At 41.6% G+C, this 23,964-nt stretch overlaps 1 protein-coding gene across 10 annotated transcripts; it reads left to right on the top strand.

The window, feature by feature from the left end:
• Positions 1 to 8,295: 8,295 nt before the first annotated feature.
• elavl2 (ELAV like neuron-specific RNA binding protein 2) lies at positions 8,296 to 21,455 on the top strand. 10 transcript variants are annotated; one of them, XM_049734864.2, is made up of 9 exons: positions 8,296 to 8,350; positions 8,771 to 8,811; positions 14,462 to 14,552; positions 14,732 to 14,975; positions 15,691 to 15,794; positions 16,751 to 16,904; positions 17,821 to 18,046; positions 18,716 to 18,754; positions 19,713 to 21,455. In XM_049734864.2, exons 3-9 carry the CDS (start codon positions 14,481 to 14,483, stop codon positions 20,038 to 20,040), a joined length of 1,167 nt encoding a protein of 388 aa, XP_049590821.1. In that variant the 5' UTR covers positions 8,296 to 8,350; positions 8,771 to 8,811; positions 14,462 to 14,480; the 3' UTR covers positions 20,041 to 21,455. The 10 variants fall into 10 exon arrangements, with proteins under 10 accessions (XP_049590821.1, XP_049590794.1, XP_049590783.1 ...); XM_049734837.1 differs by lacking the exon at positions 8,296 to 8,350 and having other exon boundaries at positions 8,791 to 8,811; positions 17,821 to 18,007; positions 19,716 to 21,455; XM_049734826.2 differs by lacking the exon at positions 8,296 to 8,350 and having other exon boundaries at positions 8,792 to 8,811; positions 17,821 to 18,007.
• The last annotated feature ends 2,509 nt before the right edge of the window (positions 21,456 to 23,964 follow it).

The following is a 23,964-nucleotide window of genomic DNA, read 5'->3' as shown; positions in this document are numbered from 1 at the left end:
CAAAAATCAATAGAAGCAGATGTCCCTCATTTTTATTTCGAAAAAAAGACGCTATGAAAGAATCCTGAAAAGGTTAACGTGTGTTCTCATGACCCGTGCACTTGAGCCTGAGGGGACACGTGGGAAGCGGGCATGGACAGGAAGATCTTTGGCATTTCATCCTTCCTTGGTTTTGATGCGACGTGGCCTGACGTGACCGAGTCTTCAAAGAACAGGAAGCAGGTGCATTGAAGGGAAAAAAAAAAAAAAAACACTTGCCGGTCAAATTGGTGGACATTGTGTAGATCTCAACTTCTGCTTCTACTTTGCCATTTTGTCACATTTCGTATTTTTATGAATAAGCCATACATACAAAGTCTTGACTGCATTTATGTTCATCTTGGCTCATCATATTGGAGAATTTCCCAGCTTTGACAGGAAGGACTGATGCAACTTATTTGCAATTTTGTAATTAGATGACAAATCCAACGGCAAAAAAAAAAGGAATATCCCTCGATACCACGACCCAACCCCCGCAAATGCATTTGACAGCGTAGCTTCTCCATTTATTTTTTGAGTGTGCTTGTTTAGAGTGGTCGCAATCCCAGCACGTATTCCCGGGCCTTTGACCTCTCGCTGTTGATGGCTTTCAAGAGGTATGTGAAAACGTAGTGCTCATCGAGTGTTTCTCTTCACCTCAGTGTAAAGGAGCGGCGATATACGCCACACTTTTAGTATAATAATTTCCCGACAGCGCGGCTCGGGTTAAAATGCACCTCCTTGACCCTCCTTTTTGTCTGCTGACATTGGAAGTGAAGGCGTTTCATCCATGACCGAACAGTTTAATTAATTGTCGTTACTTTGATGAGGCGAGCGGAAGGCTCGCATTGATTGGGCTAATTTCGTTGGAAAAGTTTCTCATTTTGTTTGCCACCTGAAGAACTCAAAGGAGGGGAAATATTCGACCAATGATACCAACAATCAAGACAAAATTTTTACGTGTCAATACAGAAACCAAGATATATGTTCTCGCTGGCCATCGTGTGCATTTGGCCGTAGAATCTCGATTATCCGAGAAGCAGAGTGCGGTTTTGATGCATTGCAGCAAAAGCGAACCCAATCCGACACCTTGCGTTCCCGCCTTATGTCATGATGAGGCATAAGTGGATCATTTTGTCTCGAGGAAAATCTTTTCGTTGCAGCTAAAAGTGGAAAGGTGTGTGTGTTGGGGTGGGGGAATTGTCTGTTCTCACATTTTCGTAGTTTTCAGCATTATGGATTTCAGATTGAAGTCATTTTATCTTCATCATTATTCCTCACTTTGGTTCAGTCACATGTAGTGTGTGGTGTCTTTGTCTCAGTATCGATACGCTAAGCTAAGACGTGACAGAATAGGAAGAAAAATGATTTGCCTCTAACTAAAATCCACAAAATAATGATTGCATATTTATGTGATTATTTCTTGACCTTATTAATCTTTTTGCATTCTACTAAATGTATTACTTTTGTCCACTTAAGGTTTTGTTTGTTGAGAGCAACACAGGCAAAATCACTTTTTCCGCCCTGCTGTGTCACACTTGCCGATCTGTGACATTCCCCGAGGTTAATTTTCTTTATATATGCTAAACTGCTAGAACGAGCCCCGCCCGAGCATACGACCGACCTCTGACCTCTCGACCCGGACGTAATCCTTCAGGATAGCTCAGTCAATCCTTTAAGATGGATTCACCTCTCCGGACGAATAAACTATTCAGTCTATTAGCGCTCCAGTTTACGTTGCGTTTTCGTTGCGATCAATCGCTATGTCCTCAGAGGGATTTTCAGAAGCCACTTTTTAACGACAATATTTCCATTATGTTCCGATTTTGCCATATCGTGACAAATAACAATAGCAGTTCTTGAACTCATCTGTGACTTGCAGTCAAATATTCAAAGGAATTAAAATTGAAGCCAGTTGAAGTTAGGCTCTTCCTGTAGATTCGCTCACGATCGAATTTGGGCTCATTCTTTACGGATTAAAAGCGATTTATTCATAATACCTGGCGACGCATGCTTGGTCGGCGGTATGTGTAAGCCCTGTGTCGCCTTTAAAGGCGCTGTCCCTTCAAGACACGCTTTTAATTCCACAGCAGGAATAGCAGCAATATTTAACAGAAAATGTCACAAAATGTCAAGTTGGGAAAATGTCACCAGGGAAGGACTGAAGAATGACCTGAAAGCTCCCCTTAAAATGAAATAAATATGCCCCCGTGGTGTTGTAATTTTTTTTTTCTTCCCGCCATTTATTTTCAGGCTAGAGAGAGATAAATGAACTCATTCATTTCCACCACCAAAAGTTAGATTTGTGTTGCCATATGGATATGACAGATATGATATATAGTAACAGTGCCAATTCCAAATGATGAATTTGTCAATGCATCACAGTGGGACTGTGATGAATTTGGTGTTATCTGGAAGATGCCCTTCAGTGCTGCTTCAATGAGCATTTATTTCTTTCTTTCTTCCTTTCTTTCTTTCTTTCTTTCTTTCTTTCTTTCTTTCTTTCTTTCTTTCTTTCTTTATTTATTTATTTATTTATTTATTTATTTTATTTAAAATAATATTCTAATCGCCAACAGTGGCGCTTTCTAAAACGGACATTGTAAGTCTTGGCAATTTTGCCAACAAATGCGTTGATTTATTTTTATTTTTTTTTTATTATTATAGATGTGAGACAAAACTGTTAGCTTATAAATACACAAATAAAAAATGAAAAACAAGATAACTGAATCTACTATAATTTATTAAAATCATTGTTTGAATTTGTAATCCATAAATAAATATATAATTCAAATAAATAAAAATAACAAAGATAAGGATAAAAAAAATAGAGGAAAAATAAAACATTGCTACTGTTATCTAGAAAAATGTCAACTAGTGGTTTTGGTTCCCAAAATACTCAAAGCATTAAAAAAAATAAGACTATCATCAAAAAAAAAAAGTAATATTGATGTTGGCAAAGTACTTAGCAACAAAAAAAGATTTAACAAAAGAACATAAATTCCAAAAGAAAGCCCAAATATATGAAGAAAAACAGTATCAGTGTCACATGATGGACATCTTCTTAGGAGTATCGTTTTTGTGGTTTGCCACTCCCGTAAGCTAAGCTGCCAAAACAAGTCTTCCAAAGCAAAGCTCACTTTCAACAAGAGGCGTGTAGAACGCACTCTCGTGTGATGCCACTGATCACGGGCTGGGGGGGGTGAAAGCAATTTCCTCCTTTGTTCCAGGCCCTGCAAGCCTTATATTGGACGCAGCATCCTGACACGGAGGAGATTGGTGGCCAGGATGCTGAATTTTTCATGAAGCAGGAAAGGTTAGATAAGATCCTCCCACACGCTGGAGATCGTGCACTCACAGATGCGTCTCGAGAGCCCGGCCGGTCGTTCAAGGAGAAATTGTGAATGTGACTCCCGCTGCTGAACGATTATTTACAGAGTGCCACATTGCAGCATGTTGGCGTTGCTAATCCTTCATTTTTAACCTGTTTCTTATGATTACAGTTAGCTAGCGCAGATTGCATTGATGTTGCACGGCCTCCTTCGGTCCCGTGGCGGCAATCGACGCTTGTCCAAGCACTTTGAATACACAAAGTCAATTCTGCAGTCGAGCTGGGAGTGCCATCAAATATTGATTCAATGCAGATTGCACTTTTTTGTTTTTTTTTTGTTTTGACTATACGCTGGCCACTCCCAGTTGAGATTTGGCGTCTATAGTCGTCAATGGCACTGAATAAAAAGTCTGCTAAATGCTAACATATAACGTAAAACGACATAGGCCGGCTAAACAAAGCTAGCATCTCCCTGATAGTAAATGTCATTTTTTGTATTGGCTATATGCTGGCCACTCCCAGTTCGGATTTTCGCGTCTATAGTTGTCTATGGCACTGAATAAACAGTCTGCTAAATGCTAACATATAATGTAAAACGACATAGGCCAGCTAAACAAAGCTAGCATCTCCCTGACGGTAAATGTCATCATAATTTAAGTTATGTGTATCGATTGAAGACATTGATGTTTGGGGCGGGGCTAGGGTCACTCAAATTATATATATTATATATATATATAAATTATATGTATATCTTTAATGGACAACATTAAGGCACCCAAAAATAAGAGGGGGGGCATCTGGCTGTATTCATGCGTGTGCAAAAGCCGAAAGAGGAAGCGTTGTGAGCGTCCCGTCTGTGAAAGCGCCATTAAATTGTCAGTTATGATGGATGTTCCGCCTTTCCTGCATTAACTGCTACATTAGGAGTCATTAATTCTTCAGGATGTGCACTAGAGATCAGCGAGCCTCCCAGAGGAGGGTGTGCGTGTGCGTGTGCGTGTGCGTGCATGGCGTCTCCACCATGATGGAGAAGTGAGACGGAGAGATAAAGAGGGTGGGGTGCTCTGACTATTGCGAATTAGCTTTGTTGTCAATCAACACTACAAGCAGACATATTGACGGTCATTTGCAGCCGCACCCCCTTTTGCAATGACACCTACTTTTTTAAAAAATGAATTCATTTTTGAATTATTTGATTCATGGAGGGCAATTACTCTCAAAGTGTGCTTCGAATATCGCTTGGGATACGCGTGAGCTTTTAAGTTGTATGCAAATGAATCACTGCTTAAGTTCAATTGAGTTTAGCTTAGATTTTGAGTAAAAAAAAAAAATGCATTTAAGCTCGACTGTTTCATACAGTCAGGCTGAATGAACCCTTAAGATCATTTTAACATTCTCGAGTAGTGATACAGGGAAGCGCCCCTGTTTGATGTTTAACACGCGGGGTATGAAAAACAAATCCTGTTCTTTTTTCTTTAACGCAAACATCCTTGGAAATTACTATCTGGCAGCGCCATGGGATTGGCCAACATGAGTCATTATTCATATTACAGTTAAAGAAACACTTATGAAGTAAACCCAAACTAAGATTGAAAAAAAATGCTTTTAAAAAAAGGGAAGCCAACTGATCTTACGTTTATAACGTTAACTAAAACTAATTGTAGTTATAGAAAAGAAAAAATATATATATTTTTTGTTTGTCAACTAATATTAGCTCATTTTAAATGTAGTTATTTTGAAATGGCTAAATAAGGTCAAATAGTTGTTTTAGTTTTTTAGAATTTAGTTTCGTGTTGTCCATATGTTAAATAACTAAAACTAATACGAAATCTAATATAAACAAAATAAAAAATAATCTAAAAATAAAAGCTCTAAAAACAAACAACTAACTACATAGCTAGCTGAAGAATTTATTTGATCCGTTTTTTTGTTTTGTTTTTAAATCCCACACTTTTTTTTTCCAATCCTGCACGGGATTTTTCATCTTCTCTGGGGAGCGTCTGTTTGCCAGAGAGATGAGCGCCACTTGTTTTAGTGACTGCAACACGAGTGGGTATTGACTTTCTTGCCGCCATCTGGAGGGAGAGTGCCTGTTCCTGCGCAGTGCAGCAGCCTGAGCAGCTGAAATGTTCATTGTGTGCTTCATGCAGTCTTGTTCTAGGCTACGACCTACGGCATTACACAAACCGCACACTATACAGCATAGGTGTCAAACCCAAGGCCCGGGGGCCAGATACGGCCCGCCATATCATTTTACGTGGCCCGCAAAGACAAATTGTGCATGGACTTTATGTCAATACTAAAATTACAAATTGCCTTCACTTTTGAAAAATAGAGAAATTGCTAACATTTTTTTATTACTATTCATCTTTTTAAAAAACTGTTTTGATTAGTCTGTGATTTCAAAACTAGTTATCAGTTTGTTGCGTTGACAGTCATAATGGCCCTCCGAAGGAAACTATGACTACGATGCGGCCCACGACAAAAATGTGTTTGCCACCCCTGCTATACAGTATCGTATATTTCTAATGAGATTTCGAACAAATTTTGTGGTAGAGAAAAGTTGAACGATATGAAGATTTGATTGCACAGTACAGTATCTAATACATCGAGTCACGCATGACTAATAATGTTGTGTCTAGACGCAGCTTTTAGCTTTCAGGGGTTAGCTGCTCAAATGTTGAATAATTAATAGGGCTTTTTTTTAAACCATGTTCCAGCTCATTCTTTTTCTGCCAGTTGGCAAATAAGTTAACGGCGACACGTCAGAAAGGTTACATTGTGTGAAAACACCTCCATAAAACAGACGTGACTCACGCGCTAAAATTAGCTTTGCCTTTTGAATTGAACTCACCTGAAAGTAGGCTCTTGCGCCTCCTAGTGGCACAGTCCATTCACATTAGGCGGTTCTTTTTTTGTGGAAGGGGTTATTGTGTTGTTCTCGAGAGACTCGTCCTCTTTGAAAGTGCCGTTTGAAGGCGCTTTGGGTAGGTTAGGTGTGAGGGTCGCTGTTTAGTAAAGGTTAGGGTAAGGGATGAATTGGAGGTATTATATAGGTCTCCGTATTTGTTCTCTCATGGGAAATATGGCTATTAAATTTCTTCAGAAGCCATGTGGAGGAGGAAGAGTCAAATAAACCTTCCGAGTTTCCGCGCCATGAGTCTGCGGTGAATTTGTGTCAAACAGGTGAAAGAACAGTCGAGTGGGGGAATCAGTCAAGCTTGTCGCCTTGACCTACTTGACTGTAGCGGAATACTGGAAAGCAGCTCCGGGCTCCCGTTTTTTGTTTTCTGCAGAGAAAACATGGCATTTCTGATCAAATTTAAATACCAAAGCACAAATCTTGGTAAAGGTCATCTTTAAAGCGAATTGTCCGATATTAATTCAAGTCTCTGACAATAATTGTCTTTTGAATTTTGACAACGAAAGTAGATTTTAAATCTCATTGTTTTGTAATCAGGAGGGAACTTGTCTTAAAAATGTGGAAGCGATTTTGGCGAATCCAGACAGGACCTAAACTCGTTGAACACAATCAATGGAGCTAAGACGGCCCAGCGGTTACAGGTCACGAAAGTGATGTTGGCCAATGTTTGCCTCCGTGATTGAAGTGTCCCCCCTGTCGGGTGTACGTTAATTGAGTCCTCCCTGTAATCGCACGCAGCAAGTATGATTGGCTGGCGGAAAAAAAAGACCAGTGGGGATTATCCTCAAGGTCTCTTGTTAAGGTTCCCAGGCGGAAAATTGAAAAGCGATTTTCTCTTGTCCTCTCCAACGTTGTGACGGGCAACTAACTGTCAAGCTTTGTGCGCTTTGAGCTCAACACCAGAAAAGTTTCCATTGTGGCTGCTAAAATATCGGACTCATTCCGCTCTACTTTTCAGTATGTATTTATTTGCGGCCGAACTAGTCAACTTCCTTTGTGTGAGGCGGCGTTAAACATACTGCGGCGCAATTTATCGGTCACCCATTGTCAAGGGTGCCAAAATATCTGACACGTCCTATTTTTTTCAGTTTATTTTTGGAAATGTTTCGGAATTTTTTTGTTGTAAACATTCCGTGAGGATTAAGCCTAATTTGTGGAAATAATCTAGGCGTTTACAAAATTGAAGGTGGCTTTAAGTATTAGGTAGCTGGTATCGGAAGCCTCCACAAGTACCCAATAGCTTAAAATAAGGCTGGTATCAGCCCGATACCATTCCTGATATCGGCCCGATATCGATCCTGGTTTCTGTAGCCACCCATTCCCAAGTCTATAAATGTAACAATAAAAAAATGACTTGCCTTGATCAAAAATGAATAAGATGTGGACATCTCAACTACTTTTATGAACTTGCAAAATTTTGATCCAAATTAAAATAACATCTGAGAGATGAATCCAATTGTATATGCAGAGCACTTAATTAGCTATTGAATGTCATTTTCTCTGCAAACAGTCGCCACTGAATAGTTAATGTTGCCATTACTTGTTTGTTTGACCTGAGCATGAAAGGAAAAAAAAAAATTTACCCTTGGCTCAGTAGGAAATCTTTGAGTTGACGCGAGGGAATACATCTGCCCGGCACGTTTGCTCTGACTCTTGATTGGCCTAATGCATATAAATCACAGTTAATGTGTTTGTGACATGCAAGGTCAGCAACACCTTGGGATGTGTCAAAAGATGATTCTACAACTGCATGGTGATTTATCTGATTTCGTAAGCTCTTGTCTTTTTTTTTTAAGGTTATTTTAATAATAAGGATTTTTTTTATTATTATTAGGTTGTCTGCCAAATCAATACAGGCACAACTTATTCCTATTTGAGCATTTTATACTCCAAAGTTTCTGTTAATTTAGTTTTTATAAATTTTCAATGTGCTGGTTTTCTAATGTAAAAAAAAAAGAAAAAAAATCTATGTAAAATACTCAATATTTTTGTTTGTTTTTAGCAGAGCTGGGCCTTTAAGGCCTCGCCCTTCAGGCCCCGCCCACTCCAAGACAGGAAGCAGTTTCCACACTTGACAGGTGCAAGGCTTTAGTTTGTTGTTTGTACTTATGTCAAATGTGCACCTGCTACATGGTTGCTTACTTGTCGCATTCTAGCACTCAAATGTCATTGTATCAATAATATTAATTGGAAAAAAAAAGGGAAAGGTGAATGCAAGGTGGGGGAAAACACTTTGATTTGAGAGCACTGAAGCCAAAATGATTGTGCCATGCAGACACTGTCATGATGTTGCAGGCTGTTAGCCAATGGGGCGAGCGGGCGTGCAAGGCTAGGCTAATGATGTTGCTAACAGGAAGAGGAAATGAGTGAAACATTATGCCAGGCTGTATTTTGAATGTTTTTCTCCAGTGTTATTTAAAATAACATTACTCAGGGAGGGAAAAAGAGAGAGATAGAGAATCTCTTTTTGACGTGCTTTCGCCTTTTTGTCTATTTAGCGCAATCCAGGTGGCGGTCGTGAGGAACATGGTGGACCAAGGTAAGCTTAGTTTTATTAGCAGTTGGGATGTCACTTACAATGACACAAATCAAAACAAGTTCTGTTTTTTTCCTCTCTTTCTGGATTTCAGTTTAATTTTCTAGATTTTAGACAAACCTTAAAGCAAATGTCCATGTTGCCATGGGAAATGTGCACAAAAGCTTCTGCTGTAGATTTTTTGCTAAATGCTACTCAACTAATTGACATTTTGGGCATGACTAATTCTCAGGGCAGTGGAACTTCAATTTGGGCTGTCATTAAGATGGAAACCCTGCAGGTGAACTTTTTTGGGAAATTCTCACTTTTTTTCTGCCTCTTTTCTTAAACCTAAACTAAAGTGATTTGGGTGGATTTTGTTTCAGACCACATTCATTTGGAATTATTGCATGTCAATAATAAATTAGGCTTAATCTGATTGAATTTTGTTTAGATTAATTAATCAATGGTAATTTTTAAATTATATTAACAAATCGATATTATTTAAATGGGATGTATTTGTCCAAATTAATTTTATTTACTTTTTTTAATCCATTAACAAAGCAAAGCACGTTGATGAGAACCTGAACCACAGTCTCGTAAAATATGCTGTCATTCATAGCCAACCAATAATCGTTTGGAATCTGTAAGTAAAATTTGAAAATTAAGCAAGATAAAATTTTAACAAAATGAGGACATTTAAATGAATCGAATATTGGCATTGTTAGTAAATCATAACGCAAGACATATTTATTAGTCAAAGCCAAACAGTTTGAATATATATATGTATATCTACTGTTGCTCGCTGAACTGATGCAAGCATGAACATAGTTGTGTGCACCCTGACCCCCCCCCCCCCCCCCTTAAAAAATTACATAGAAAATTACTTTACCGTGGTTCTGTGCACTCACCCCCCACCCCTTAAAAGAAAATCACTTTGCATATTTTATATTGACTTTCGCGGTTACATTTTATGGCCTGTAACATATCTGGGTCTCGGGGGCAGGGGGGGTGACAGAACACCATGAACGCCCACCTCGGAGGGCAGCGAGGGTTGATGAGTGACAGCAGCGCCGACCAATGGCGCCTTATGGCGGCTCGGAGCCAATCGCGGAAAGTGCGTCCGTGCGTCTGGTTGGAAGGATGGAGAGTATACTTCCGCGTCCAGTGTATGTGTATGTTGAAAAGGGAGGGAGGGGGGCGGGCGAGAAAGAGAGAGAGTGCGAGCGAGCGAGCTGTGATACGGCTGTATATATTCGCCGGCAGCACTATGTTCCTTTTAAAGACGAGCTCCTCCGTGCGCCGCTTGGCACTCAGAAATGTCGCCTGTTTGTGTGGCCCACCTGTAAAAGCGCGAGACAGGCACGAGCCAGGGGCTTCTCCTTTTTTTTTTTTTTTTTTTTTTACTTATTTGATTCCTTTTTATTTCTGTGCCCCACCTTCCCTTTTCCCTTCCGACCCCTTCTCATTTTGTTCCTGCAAGGAAGTCATTTGTGTGTTTTGATTTAATAAATATTTTATTTCCCCATCCTCATTTTATGTCGTTTGTGTTTCTTTTTATGTTTGAACTTTAAAATATTTATATTTTATATATACCATTGGCTACTTGGACGTCCGTAACTTTCATTTATAAAAACGGTAAGATGTTCTTTGCACGTTGTCTTGTGGCTGTCTTTGAACGGCGGACCATCTCTGGTTGCATGTGAACGCCGCGTGACGCGTTCAAGGTCCCTCGATCCGACGGGACAAACCAGAGAAGGATGGGTGTATGTATTGCTTAAGAATGCATGAATGAGCTCTATAACGTAGCCTTCACAGCAGCGAAGACGTTTTTTTGGTGGTGTTGGGTTTTGTCTTTCTCTCCCCCAAATGCGGGACACGATCCGTGGAACTTTTTTTTTTTTTTAATCATAAATATCCCCTTGGATGCAATTTATTTTACGTGTCAATGCCAATACAGCCTGCCTGTATAATTGATAGCCCCCTTTAAAAGGAATTAGTAATTCAATTCCCCCTCGGTACTAGTGAGCTGTGATGGTCTAATTTGTATTATTTATTGAATTGTTTGATATTTTTTTTTATTGTCACATCCATTGGATTTATCGAGTACACCTGAGCCCAATCAAGTCATTATACCATTTCCGGGTTGACGCTGCGCCCTTTCTGATTGGCCGAGGCCCCGATTAGTTTACTTATGTCGGCTGCGACCACACCACCGCCCCCTATTCGCCCTCACGAAGACCGCAAAGTTCCATGAGAACAGACATTTAACCAGCCACGTCGCTTCAACACTTAACGGTAAGACGCCATTGCGTACTAGTGTCGAATTGGTGTTCGTCCCCTCAAAAAAAAGTTTCAGATACGGCCGAACTTCGTGCAAAGTTTTAGCGGAGCAGTGTTGCGAGCGAGTTGTTAGCCTCGCTGTTCGCTAATCGGGAGGAAGCTTCCTCGTTACCGGTGTCCCCCATTTGTGGCGAAAAGCCCACCGGCTCGTTGTGCTCCTACATACTTTTGATATTCTCGATATTTCAGTATATTACATATTATTTCAGTAGTCCGCACCGTTCTCTTCATTGGAAGTTTCTAGAGGAAAAAATACTGTAGTCGGCTCCCGTGAGTGTGCGTGTAGGTTTTGAAAAGACGAAAAAATGCACACCCTAGCTGAAAATTCATTTTGCTGCCGTTTTAACACTTGACATACATTTCTCCTTCCAAAGTGTGCCCATTGCACGTTTGTCGAACAAAATGCTAATAAATTCAAGGTGAGTTTAAGCGTGACTTGTTTTTTTTTTTAACAAGGTGGCGCATGCGTGTGAGCAGCTCGCAGCTGTTGCGCTGCAGCGCAATTAAGCTTGGTGCTTCAAAGTCGTTGTAGCCGTTCGGCTTTTTAGCAAAATGTATCAAATGTTTTTTATGGAGCCTTTCAGCATTATGTTTGAATCAAACTTGTTTGAAAAATAAAATCGTAGGTAAAGTAGCTGGTCTCTGTGTTGATTGTTCCAGGCGTTTCTCTGCATTTAAGTGGAACATTGGGAGGAGTCATTGTTTTAATGTATTTGTCCTCTGGTACTGTAAATGATGTAACTTTACTGTAATGCAACCACGTGACATCCTTGATGGATGGATGGATGGATGGATGGATGGATGGATGGATGGATGGATGGATGGATGGATGGATGGATGGATGGATGGAGCTAATGTGCAGTGTGTGTATGAGGCACCAAGTGGGACAAAGTGTACTTAATTCATTAAGGACTGGATCTGTCATTGGATTAAAATGGCCTTTTTATAATTTTGCATAGAAAGCTACATGGCTACTCTATCCAGTGGTGTCCAAACGCTGTCCTCAAGAGCCTGATTTTCATGTCTCCTTGCTGCAACACACTGCAATAAATCAGGAGCTTGTTCAGAGCTTGCTAGGATGGGTTGATGATTTGAGTCAGGTGTGTTGTAGCAGGAAGAACGGTGGCCCTTGAGGACCAGTTTTGGACAATCCTGCTCTATCCTGTCAATTTGCCTAAACAGCACTCCTCGCCAATTTACGCCCCGATAGATAGATGGATAGATAGATAGATATTGGACAACATTTGAATATCATTTCAAACTCCTTAGAACTTTGCTTTTAAAGATATGGCATTAATTGATTTCCATGTGCATCTTCAGTGTGTAGGCACATGCGGCCAAGAGTCTCCGTAACAACCTAGGCTTAACTTGGCTCGCTCTCACAGTACGAAGCTTGTCACAGTCCAGTTTGTCCTGTTTGGACAGAGTTGTGTTTATGTGTTGTAGAAAGGACACAGTCATTTAGGTGCGCTTGATTTTTGAGAATGAGGTCACAATGTTTCAAGGAAGGTTTGCTGGAAATGTTTGGTTCAATTTCCATTTGAAGTTTAGAGGGCTTTATTTTGCAAATGATAATGATGAGCCTTAAAACCCAAGAAGTTTTTGTAAATTCCTGGTTTGGTCTCATGAAATTCCCTTTTCTGAAGTAAGTCGCAATGTCACAAGAAAAGTCAAGTCGAACCAATTGCCGTGGGTGTTGCATGTGCCTCCACTGTGAAGATATTTTGAATCATCACTTGTGGGTTTTTTTTACCCTCCCCCCCCCACCCCCTCCTTTTTTTTTCCCAAGGACGGACATGCCGTGCGGCAGCTCGTCACGCACACTCGGTCAATCGTGTCCTCGGCGGAGGATTCGTGCCTCCCTCGCTTCAAGTGCTGGGTCGCATCAGCGCACGCTGAGCTCACAGTTTGCCTTGAGGTCGCGCTTTAACGAGTTCGCCGCTTAGTCACAAACGCTCCGTTATGGAGCTTAAATGTTTACAAACACGAGCAGGACTATTAGTACTGGAGTTATCGTGGGGGGGGGGGGGAACACTATGTACAGTAAGGGATAGATGAGCACAAAGAAACATTTACCCGAGCACCTTTTGCTTCCATTTCCAGGCCATTCCTAAAATTGTATTCCGCTAATTGCTTGCACTTGACAGTGAATCTCTCCTCCGTCAAACGTCTAAGTCTGTCTGGCACACAGTCAGTGCCTGGCGGTGTTGCGTCTCGCCAAGATTTCCCATCCAAGTGTTTATCTAATGAAATATTTGTGCCTGCAAGCGGGACGCTGGCCAGTGTTTGTGCTTTTGCGCCGAGAATGAAAGGTGGAATATGCACCAGCCACAGATTGAAGCGACAATATGTGCTTTTGCCTGCCTCTTTTGTCGACCACGATGTCCAAATTTAATTTGATAAATCTGAGAAGGAAAAAAAATAGCGCCCGACCGATTAAATGGCCACGAGCCCCTTTTTACAATAATCTTAATGGGCCTGAGTAATGCATATGAAACACATGTCTTAGTATTCGCTGATCAATTTTCGCTCACAACGTTGTCCTCGTGCCTTTTGTCCACGAATTGGAGCTGTGACTCCATTCAACTACGCATCTGAGACATTGACCGTATGACTGCGCCCCAACACCGACCACATTTACAACAATGGCGGAGTACCAGTTGGCGCAGTGGAAGTCCACTGCCGAGTATAAGATTTTGCTTGTACAGCAAAATCCGTTTCTGATAAACTCATGGCTCCATGTTTTTCTGCATGTTATTTAGCTTTAATTCCTCTCTTGTCAAGTTCGACAAATAATAAAGGTTCTGACTATAATCTGTTGTTGTAAGCCTTAAGGGACCAAAAACAGTTATTCGATGATTCTGCCAAATTTTGGAATTGGACTCAAGAAATCCATATTGATCGAGCCCTAATAAATTGGTCATATTTCTTCAACACAAATTTGAATTCTCTTGGTAATATCAAACTGATTCCTCAAGTGTAGCTGGTGTCACAATGGTGCCTACCAATGAAAATTAGCATGCTAATGTTAAACAACTGGTTGTTTGGCAAGCACGACACAGAAACAGAGCAGATAATAGTCTCAGGCATATATTTTTCTTTTCCGTGGGAGTGACTACTGACTGTTGGGGGACCTTCCCTGCTTCGTCTTCTTGCTTATAAGCTGCGTGTCAGAACTGTGTGGCTGGCCGCCAACGCTTGGATGCCGCTTATTGTCCGAGATATTTTATTTGTTTTGGTTGTCAAAATGATGGTGCCTGGTCGGGTTTTGGCGCGCGTTGGCCGTGGAATGTTGCCTTTGCTCTAACATGATTTTGTGTCAACATTTCAGAAGTCATCTCGACGCTAACATGGCAGTCAGACTGTGCGATGTGGCCTCTCTGCTTAGAAGTGGCTCGTGGGCGTCCGAGCCTTGGACCGGGGTGTGTGTCGCTCCTTTGTTGTTCTGACCTCATGTTAGCGCTTCTCACAACCTTTCCTGTTTATCGCCGATCGTGCGGAAGTCGCGTTAGCGGTGTAGCTTCACCTGCTTGACGTCATGGATGTATGAATGATGGAATTTGTCCTTTTCCATGACTCTTCTCCTCTGGCCCGTTTTTAGCAGGTGATAGCAGCCATGGAAACGCAGCTGTCCAACGGGCCCACGTGCAACAACAACAGCAACGGGCCGTCGAGCATCTCCAACAACTGTTCTTCGCCCGTGGAGCCCGGTAGCTTGGAGGATAGCAAGACCAACCTGATCGTCAACTACCTGCCTCAGAACATGGCCCAAGACGAGCTCAAGAGCTTGTTCGGGAGCATTGGGGAGATAGAGTCCTGCAAGCTTGTCCGAGACAAAATAACAGGTAAGCTCATTTTGATCTGGGAGTTTTCCAAGCGACTCCCTGAATCGCTTATGTACTCGAACCATTTACACGTCAACTTGACTTGACCTCGTGTAAACGTTTGGAGGTGGAACGGTAAAATTCACTACAGGCGTTTGATTTCTGTGAATTTCTGAGGACTTGCGTGCCTTTGTGTGCCTCTTGCAGTGTCTCTGTTGCAACCTGCTGATGACTCGGCAAGCTCACCATTGCGAGGCTTCAAATGGCGTCTTCTCAGAGGGAAGTGGCCGCTGTGCTTCGACTGTCATCTGCAGGTTGCAACAGACCTTGAGGCTGGGAACGTCACAGAAAGCCATACAGTGTAAAAAAAAAAGACATGGACATTAAAAGGTTTAGAGTAGGTGAATTTGTCGTGAAATTTGTCTTCCTAAAATTTCACAGCAGAAAGCTTTCGGGTAGTTACATTTGTGTTAAAAACCTGAATTTCACAAACCTACCTATTGATAAATTTGAGTGTCCAAATTTGTATCGGTTAAGGATTACATAAGCATGTTTTGACTTGGACTGTATTGCCTCGAATCATAGTGTTAAATCTCGTCACGTTAAATCGTGAATTAAAGTGACAGTTGGGGAGCAGCCATTTATAATTTTTGAAATGCTCACAATATGACAAATGTTTATTTTTTTTACTGTACAAATGTACGGTGAACAAGCAAGTGTGATTTGGCACTTGCAGGGCAGAGCCTCGGCTATGGATTTGTCAACTACGTGGAACCTAAGGATGCGGAAAAAGCCATCAACACCTTGAATGGCTTGAGACTTCAGACCAAGACCATCAAGGTAAGATGTCTCCAAAATGTAGTTAGCGTTGAGGAGTGGAGCAGTGGCCTAACGAGACTGGAGGAAGGAAAAAAAAAAGGCTCCCTGGGAAGAGAGCATATTGTAAATCCGGGCACATGAGCGGAGCAGAACAGTTTCTATGGTTTCATGTGCTGTACAAGCGGCAGTATGCATTTACAGGGAGGTGGCGGCCATTAGTATTCATCAGGCGGCAGGTGTGGCGGCGGCGCCGTAACCTTCGCGCTTTCCATATACTGCCTGGGAGGAAAGAATAAGGGAGAGTAGGGTGGAGCAAAAGTGGCTATGACAAAGCTGCAGTGCCTGAAAGTGAGGGTGGGGGCTCTCACTGAAGACCACCTTGACATATCTTACAAACGCACGCAGAAGGAGCTTTGAAAGCAATTCATTTCAAGCAAGCAAATGTACCGTTTTATTTAATAGCTATATACATAAATGCATTATTTTGCCAAATGATTAATTATACACAGTGGGCGTGGATGTAAAAGGCTTGTCCGCCCCAAAAATGTTTCTGCCTGTTTAGGTTACGCTGTAAAAATACCACAAACGTATCTTAGCCTTAAAGTGGAAGTAAAATCAAACATTTCAGTCATATGTTCGATGCGCTCCCACTTTACAGAACTTGGCATTCGAATCAATATTCTAAAAGAATGAAGCAAAAAAATCCACCAGCCCTTTTTATTTGTACTGCTGGTGATGTCGCTGAGCCCACGGTGCGCCATGACCTTCAGTTTCAAAGTTGCAGTTTCCAAACGTTCTCATTTTAACTTCTCATGGAGTAGAGTCAAAATAGACAACGTGGCTTAAAAGCATGTGAACGGAGCTGGGATGATTTTCCCCAGCCGCACTTATTGGCTTTTGTTGATTTACGATGACCCTTTAGGGGATCTTACAAAATTAGATGCACTAGCGCTCAAGGCTGTCTGTCTACCCCTTAGGTGTCCTACGCACGTCCAAGCTCCGCTTCCATCCGAGATGCAAATTTGTACGTCAGCGGCTTGCCGAAGACCATGACTCAGGCGGAACTGGAGCAGCTCTTCTCTCAGTATGGCCGCATCATCACCTCACGCATTCTGGTGGACCAGGTGACCGGTGAGTCGGATGCGATGGCGGCTCCTCTTTTTTTATTTTCATTTCCTCGGCGCTCCTGGAATTCTTCCATGATGGTGCTGCTTGCTATCAAGCTGAGCGCTCGCTACATGATGGCTTAAGAAGACGACGGGCGTTTGGACAGCGCGGAATAGGCGCCGTTAATTCCACAAGTAGGCGTATGAGTTGACTGCATACTCGCATCAGCTTTAATGGGGTTTTCTCAAAACCATTTCCCTTTTATCGTTTTGTCCCCCCAAAGAGACGGAACCAAATGACACAGAGGGGCCCTGCAAAATGCATCGCGGGTGTATCGGTGCGAGATACCAAAATGCAATTTTCCACCCGACATGTTCATAAATATGCATGGAGTGGGTAGAATATGAAATGGGTGTAAAGTAGCGGGACTTGGGTGCGTCAGTGCCACTGGAGCGAGACATGCTCCGTGGAGAGAAACGAAATGCATTTTTAGAGCGACTGCCGTGTGGAAGACGCCCCACTCGAATAAACATCAGGACGTTTGCCAAATCCGGGATTCCTTTAGCCACGCATATTGCATATGCTCCGTCCCGACGAATACGCTTGCAGTTGTATCAAAAAGAAAAACCGAGGCCATCCAAATGAAAGTGCGTCATTTTCCAAAATTCGATTTTAAAGATCCAAGATGTCTATTTATTTATTTTTATTTTTTAACAGACTTACTCAAATGTATTTTACCAAACGATTTTCCCTGGTTTCAAAATGCTGCAAGGCTCCCGTGGAGTCAAGAAGTAGACCAAATCGAACCAAGCTTAATAAGAAGTCTGTGATATTTTTCTTAAAATCACTGTAAACTAACCATAACAATGTTAAGTAGGGTTCATGTGCTTTTTATTTTTTATTTTTTTGCGTCATCAATGACCAATGTGTTGTGCCACAGGTCTTTCCAGAGGTGTCGGCTTCATCCGCTTTGACCGGCGGGTGGAGGCCGAGGAGGCCATCAAGGGCCTTCACTGTCAGAAACCGCCCGGCGCCGCCGAGCCCATCACGGTCAAGTTTGCCAACAACCCCAGCCAGAAGAGCAACCAGGCGCTGTTGTCGCAGCTGTACCACTCGCCCAATCGAAGGTACCCGGGACCACTCGCACAGCAGGCACAACGCTTCAGGTAAAAGGGGCACAGCCAAACACATTTCAAATGATCATTCATTTCCTCAATCAGTCACTGGGTGTCATCTCAAAGGGAGCCTCTCATTCACGTACGCAACCCGTCACCATCATTTGACGAGTCAAACTGAATTTTTTATTTCATTTTTCTCCCGGCACGACTAACGTGCAGAAAAACGCAATTTAACATCAATGGTTTTTGCTTTTACCGTTAGTGCTAGAATGAGGACGAAATGCACCAGAAACGTGAAGGGGAGACATTAAAATGATGGAAATGCTTTTAAGCATACCATGAGGAATGGGAAGTACCGCGTGTGCATTTTAGCACCCACTGCAGAAAAGCTGACGTTAGTGTTAAGTAGCGTTTATCTGCGCTTGAGCAAACCAACAAAAAAATGACGGCAGTACCTAACATGCTTGGAATTTCGGAAGCGTCTTGCTCAAAGTTTGTGCTGTTTAACGTTTTGTGTATTTGTTTTCCAAATGGACAAAAATGCTGCTTAACATTCACATTATTTTGTTTCTCCTCAAACGCATATTTGCTTCTCATTTTTTATGAGTTTCCATTAATTCTGGACTTTCGCATTTTTCACTTAAAAATATTTTTAAACAATTTTATTCAATTTGTTATTAAATGATGCGCTCATCTCTGCTCATCTTATGTTTTCAGGCTGGACAACCTGCTCAATATGGCCTATGGCGTGAAAAGGTTTGTGGCTTTTTACTCTTGTATTTAGTTTTCTGTTCATTTTACGAGCCCTTGAAAATCTAGTTCTGTTCTGGACCTCTGAGTAATGATACACAACGTTAACCTGTGTAAGTAGGTCACTAAAAATGACAAATTGTGGACCCCTTAAAAAGGGTCAATTTGGCTTCCAACAAAAATGCGGTGGAACTATTTCATAAGAGTGACGTATTGTGAATTTGACCTGCAGCATTACAGTGTGCGAGAAAACTAAACTATAAACACCAAGAGTAAATAGCACAAAATTCACAAACAGTAAAACATTCACTTGAAAATCGCATCGTTTGACATGATGTACTTACAGTCACGAAGCGATGATAGCCATGAAATGGACTCATGAATATTGCTGCGGGCGCTGCGAGGGTATGAGCAAAATGTCTCGTGGCTTTTCGTGTCCCAACATGTCAGTACTGGGCGGCTTTGCGCTTTTCTGGGCCACTATTGCAGAGCGTTGCGCCGGCCCCGCATCCACTGTACGCGTACTGGGCGAGCTCACCTTGATCTTTTATGGACGGCCCCATCGCCTTTTCATGTCTCTTGCGTCAGACCTCTTTCAGGATGCGCCGGTGGCCGAGGGCACCGACAATAGAACAGGCCCCCTTCTCCCCACTCCCACCCTTTCCGACTCGTCCTTCCGAACAAGTGCTCGCCTTGACGGCGATGCGCACACCTGTCACGCTGGATGTTTCGCACAAGGCTAACTGGAGCGACTCATCTCGCGCGACACCGCCTGAAAGTTGCCCCCGTAATTTCTGAGCGCTTTTGAATTTTGGTTTCTTCAAAACTGTAAAAGTGTGTTTATCAATATTTTCTTTGAATTTTTAGTGTGAGCCATACAACATAAAGTTGCTGCCCAACATGTCTGCATTTTTTTTTTTTTTTTGGGTTGAGTTGACCGAGCAGCGTTTGTGTTTCGTCACAGCAGGTTCTCGGCCATGGCCATCGACGGGGTGACCAGCCTGGCGGGCATCAACATCCCGGGTCACAGCAGCGGCTGGTGCATCTTCGTGTACAACCTGGCTCCCGACGCCGACGAGAGCATCCTGTGGCAAATGTTTGGGCCCTTCGGTGCCGTCACCAACGTCAAGGTCATTCGCGACTTCAACACAAACAAGTGCAAAGGCTTCGGCTTTGTCACAATGACCAACTACGACGAGGCGGCCGTGGCCATCGGCAGCTTGAACGGCTACCGCCTGGGCGACCGCGTGCTGCAGGTGTCGTTCAAGACAAATAAGACCCACAAAGCGTAAGCGCCGCGCACGGTCGCGCCCGTCACATCACTTTCTTTTCCGTGAGCACTTTCATTTTATGCTCTCGTCGTTCCGTATTATTGTGATTCTGTTCTCGTTTCGCTTGGTTCAGTTCTCGTTTCGCTACAGCTAATTTTTCCAAACGTTTTTTTTTTTTTCTTTTGCTTGTCTAACTTTTCAATGTTCTCTGTTTTGTCTGCGCTTACTGTCTAATGGATGAAAAGACAAAAAAATTCTTAAAGCAAGTACCTTGCCAAAGAGCTCCGAACCTCTTTGATGTGGGTTTAAAAGCGTCTATTTTTATAAAAAGAGAAATTTGGAGAAACTTTTTACAGGACCTGGAAGATAAATGATGATCAAAAAATATTTTGTCTTTGCGAAATATCTTCATATGACATCTTATGATGCTTTGAAACTTTATGAGAAAGTTTGCAGCAGGAGAGATTTACGGCATAAACGCTCGCCGTTTGCCGTCTTTGTAGTTGAGCCTTTCGCCAGCGATTTGCGACGCCGTCTGATTGCCAAGCGCACTCGGATCAGGTCTTCCTGGCCGGCGTAGTGTGGCGGACCTGCCAGGTCCAGTCGCACTCCTGATTCAAAAAGGCTTTTTTTTTTGTTTTGTTTTGCTTTTTTTTTTTAAATATTGAAAGAGTAAAAGAAAGCTAAGTTAAGTATGTAAATAAGATTTTGGAGGGGCTATTTGGCCAGCTTGTGCTTTGAGTTTGATACTTTAAATTTTCAGGATGCCCCAAGTGGAAATCCTTCCTTAGTTTGCCAGATGAGGTGTTTACGGTACATTTTATTTGTCATTGGTTTGTTCTGTAAAATAGTCTTGTCAAAAAAAACAAAAAAAAAAAGTGGGGAAAAAAAAATCTATTGGAGATTTTGATTTTGTTTTCTATATAACCCTTCTAGATATGTTAAAATTGTCTTACAAACCACACTTTGGAACTCTGATTATCTTTTTGTTGATTCATATTCACTTATCTACGAATATGTACTATTGCGTGATGCATATATGGACCAGTCGTCAGTGTATAATGGCTTCGTCCACTTGAGCGGTGAGAACGGCGTAGTTGTCATTGATTGGATGTTAGCAGTTGATGACAAGCTAATAGACAACAGCGTGTGATATATGCATTATGAATATCTTTGTTATTCTTGCTTCGAGTTTCCTCCCATTTGTGTTAGTGCCTGTCGAGTTTGTTTTGATCGTGAGGATATTCATTGAAGTTGTGAAGTCTAACTTGATTTGGGTTGAGTTGTTTTCTTTTGTTGGAACTTTGGTCTTTAAAGACGATGTACATATTTTGTTTTGTTAATATTTTGGTATTGAGTCCCAATCTCCCCCCCCATACACACACACACACATACACACAATTGAGTACGTCAATAAAATAAGTTTGAAGGGCAAATACTTTTTCTGTCAGTTTGTTTGAAATATATTTCAAAAAAAATAAAATATTAACTTGGTAAATTGAAATTAGAAACACAACTTATAAATTTAAATGACTAAATGTGATTTTTTTTTTTTAATTGTTCTTCCATAACTGCCAAAATGCCCATTGCGATTCGAGAAAATAAACCCAGTGATAAACAAAAGATGACGGCACTACCAGCTCCCCAACTAATGAGTTTCCGACTCATTAAGCTCACATCGCTGTTTTGCGATAAATTCTTCCAGATTTGAAAACACAAAAATTAAGTATGCGCCAAATAGACAAGCCCCCTGTCAAACCCAAATCAGTATTCTGATAACGACTCACTCGTGCCTGACTCGGCTGCACGTTGCCATAGCAACCCAATAGAAAGGCCACCATAGGGTTTTCGCCGCATCTGCTCTCCCTACCCGGCTCTTCAGACATACAAGCGCTATTTTCCCCTTTGCCGTGATTAGCGGTGAAAGCTCAATACTGTCCCGGCACAAATGGCATATGTTGGCAATTATGGAAATGTGCGGACTCCGAGTGGCGAGGTCAAAAGGACGCCGACTGTCTCGCCTGCGCTCATGGCTGGCTCGCCAACAAATGACCTTGGCCATTGATTCCGTATACACTTTAAGAAGTTGAATAAAGCCTGACAATATCATGTATCTTTAAAAAGAACTTGTAAAAAAGCTTTACTGTTTATCATGCTTTTTGAAAACATATATATTCCTTTCCGTAGGGGGCGCTACAGACCCTTTTTTCTTGTAGTTGTGTATGACAACTTGAAAATATAAAACTTTTTGCAAGGCCCGATGTGCACCATAATAATAATTAACATTTCTACAGAAACAATAAGGACCTTACAATACATGTCACATTTCCATACGCCTTTATTCCGTGTTCGTTTTTACATTCTATCATTATGGCTACCGGCTTTTCAGACATGAGTCTTTGGAAACTCTGCGTCAGTCAGTAATATGCGTTGACTCACTGGAAACGCAAAAGAAATCTTATCAGCCGTGTCAGCGTCCCAAACACTGCCCATTGTCTGATATTCCGTTTTGTGAAGAGGCGTTGGAGTGTGTCATTAACTCTTTCAGCGCGAGGTCATTCCCATCCTGCCAGCGTGTATTCACCATCAGGCCGCTTAATCGTGATTGCGGCCCGATAAAATGGCAACTCTTTCGAGATAATTAGCCACGCCGTTTTTGTCACTGCGGAAGCCGCAGTTAATCTTACCGAGATGTAATTCATTTGCATCCGATTTAGATTTTATTTATGGGCCAAAAGTAAGTAAGAGTGACCTTCAGAATCATATTGTTCAGGAATTAGCCCGACTCAAAAAAGTGACCAAGAAATAATTCTATAATTTCACTCATTTTATATAACTAGCATTATCTTACATCCTGAATTATTTTAGTCCGGCAAAACGTGTTAAACTCAAGGCCAGATACGGTCCATCATGTTATTTGTAACTCCACGAAGTCCAACTACGTCAACTTCATGTTTCCTGCTAAAATATCAAAATTGCACATTGTGGGACACAACAAAAAGGAGTTTGACCCCCACGCTTAAGGTATGTACAAAAACAGAAAATTAAGGGGAAGAGACTTCCTGACATGTTTATAAATGATGGTGCAACTAAAATGAAGGTGATACTGAGGCCTTAAAAATTTAAATAAAAAAAAAGTTGCTTTTATCTGTGTTATTGGAATTCGAATTGGAAGTTGGAACAATGTTTGCCAACAGGATAAATGATGCTAAATTGGGAATTTTGGTGGTTTCTCTCATGTGTGGGTGGAATGCACTCCATTTTGTTTCAAGCCAATTCCCGAGGTTTGACTTTGGAGCGACGCATAATGTCTTTTACCTTATTCAAGCACCCCCTGTCAGTTTGCCTCCACCGGAGAGGTTGAAATGCTGATACAGAAGTTAGCGTTCCATCCCGCCAGAGCACACCAATTGACACACAATGCACACGTTTGTCCTTTGACTTTCCCTAGGCCTGGGTGATGGGGCGGCGGAACATCATGAAGACGGACGATGCTGTCGCACAGCATTTTACCGCACTCATTTCTCATTAGGGCGGCTGATGTCATTGTTACAAAGTCTGGAAGCGCTTCAGAATGGCAACGCTCCACAGTATGACTTGAGTAATAGTAATTCAACCCAATTTTACTGGATATTTTTTAATTGGATAAGTCAAATTCATTTATAAAGCCCTTGATCACAGAAACGTCCGTTTTTTATAATATGATTAAAATAAAAAAATGTAGATGAACTGTTAAACAGGTTGATTTTTATTTTAGTTTTTGCTGAAACATCACAACTATAAATTACTAGACATGGTCAAAGCTTTTGTAGATTACACCATAAAAACAAAAACTGAACATTTTTCAAAAAATCTGATTATTTGATGAGGACTAGGTTATTTACATTAGGCTTTACGCGATCGGGATTTAGGAGCCGATCACTGATAAGCAATTAAAAAAAAAAA

This window comes from Syngnathus scovelli, chromosome 1 (genome assembly GCF_024217435.2).
Source record: "Syngnathus scovelli strain Florida chromosome 1, RoL_Ssco_1.2, whole genome shotgun sequence".
Taxonomy (NCBI): Eukaryota; Metazoa; Chordata; class Actinopteri; order Syngnathiformes; family Syngnathidae; genus Syngnathus; species Syngnathus scovelli.
This window is presented reverse-complemented; position numbering and strand designations above follow the sequence as displayed.

Coding starts and splice junctions, on each gene's coding strand:
- elavl2 (XM_049734864.2), top strand. CDS start 14,481: ATGGCAGTCAGACTGTGCGATGTGGCCTCTCTGCTTAGAAGTGGCTCG. Junction 18,047..18,715: donor CAGCAGGCACAACGCTTCAG/GTAAAAGGGGCA, acceptor TTATGTTTTCAG/GCTGGACAACCTGCTCAATA. Junction 18,755..19,712: donor ATGGCCTATGGCGTGAAAAG/GTTTGTGGCTTT, acceptor GTTTCGTCACAG/CAGGTTCTCGGCCATGGCCA.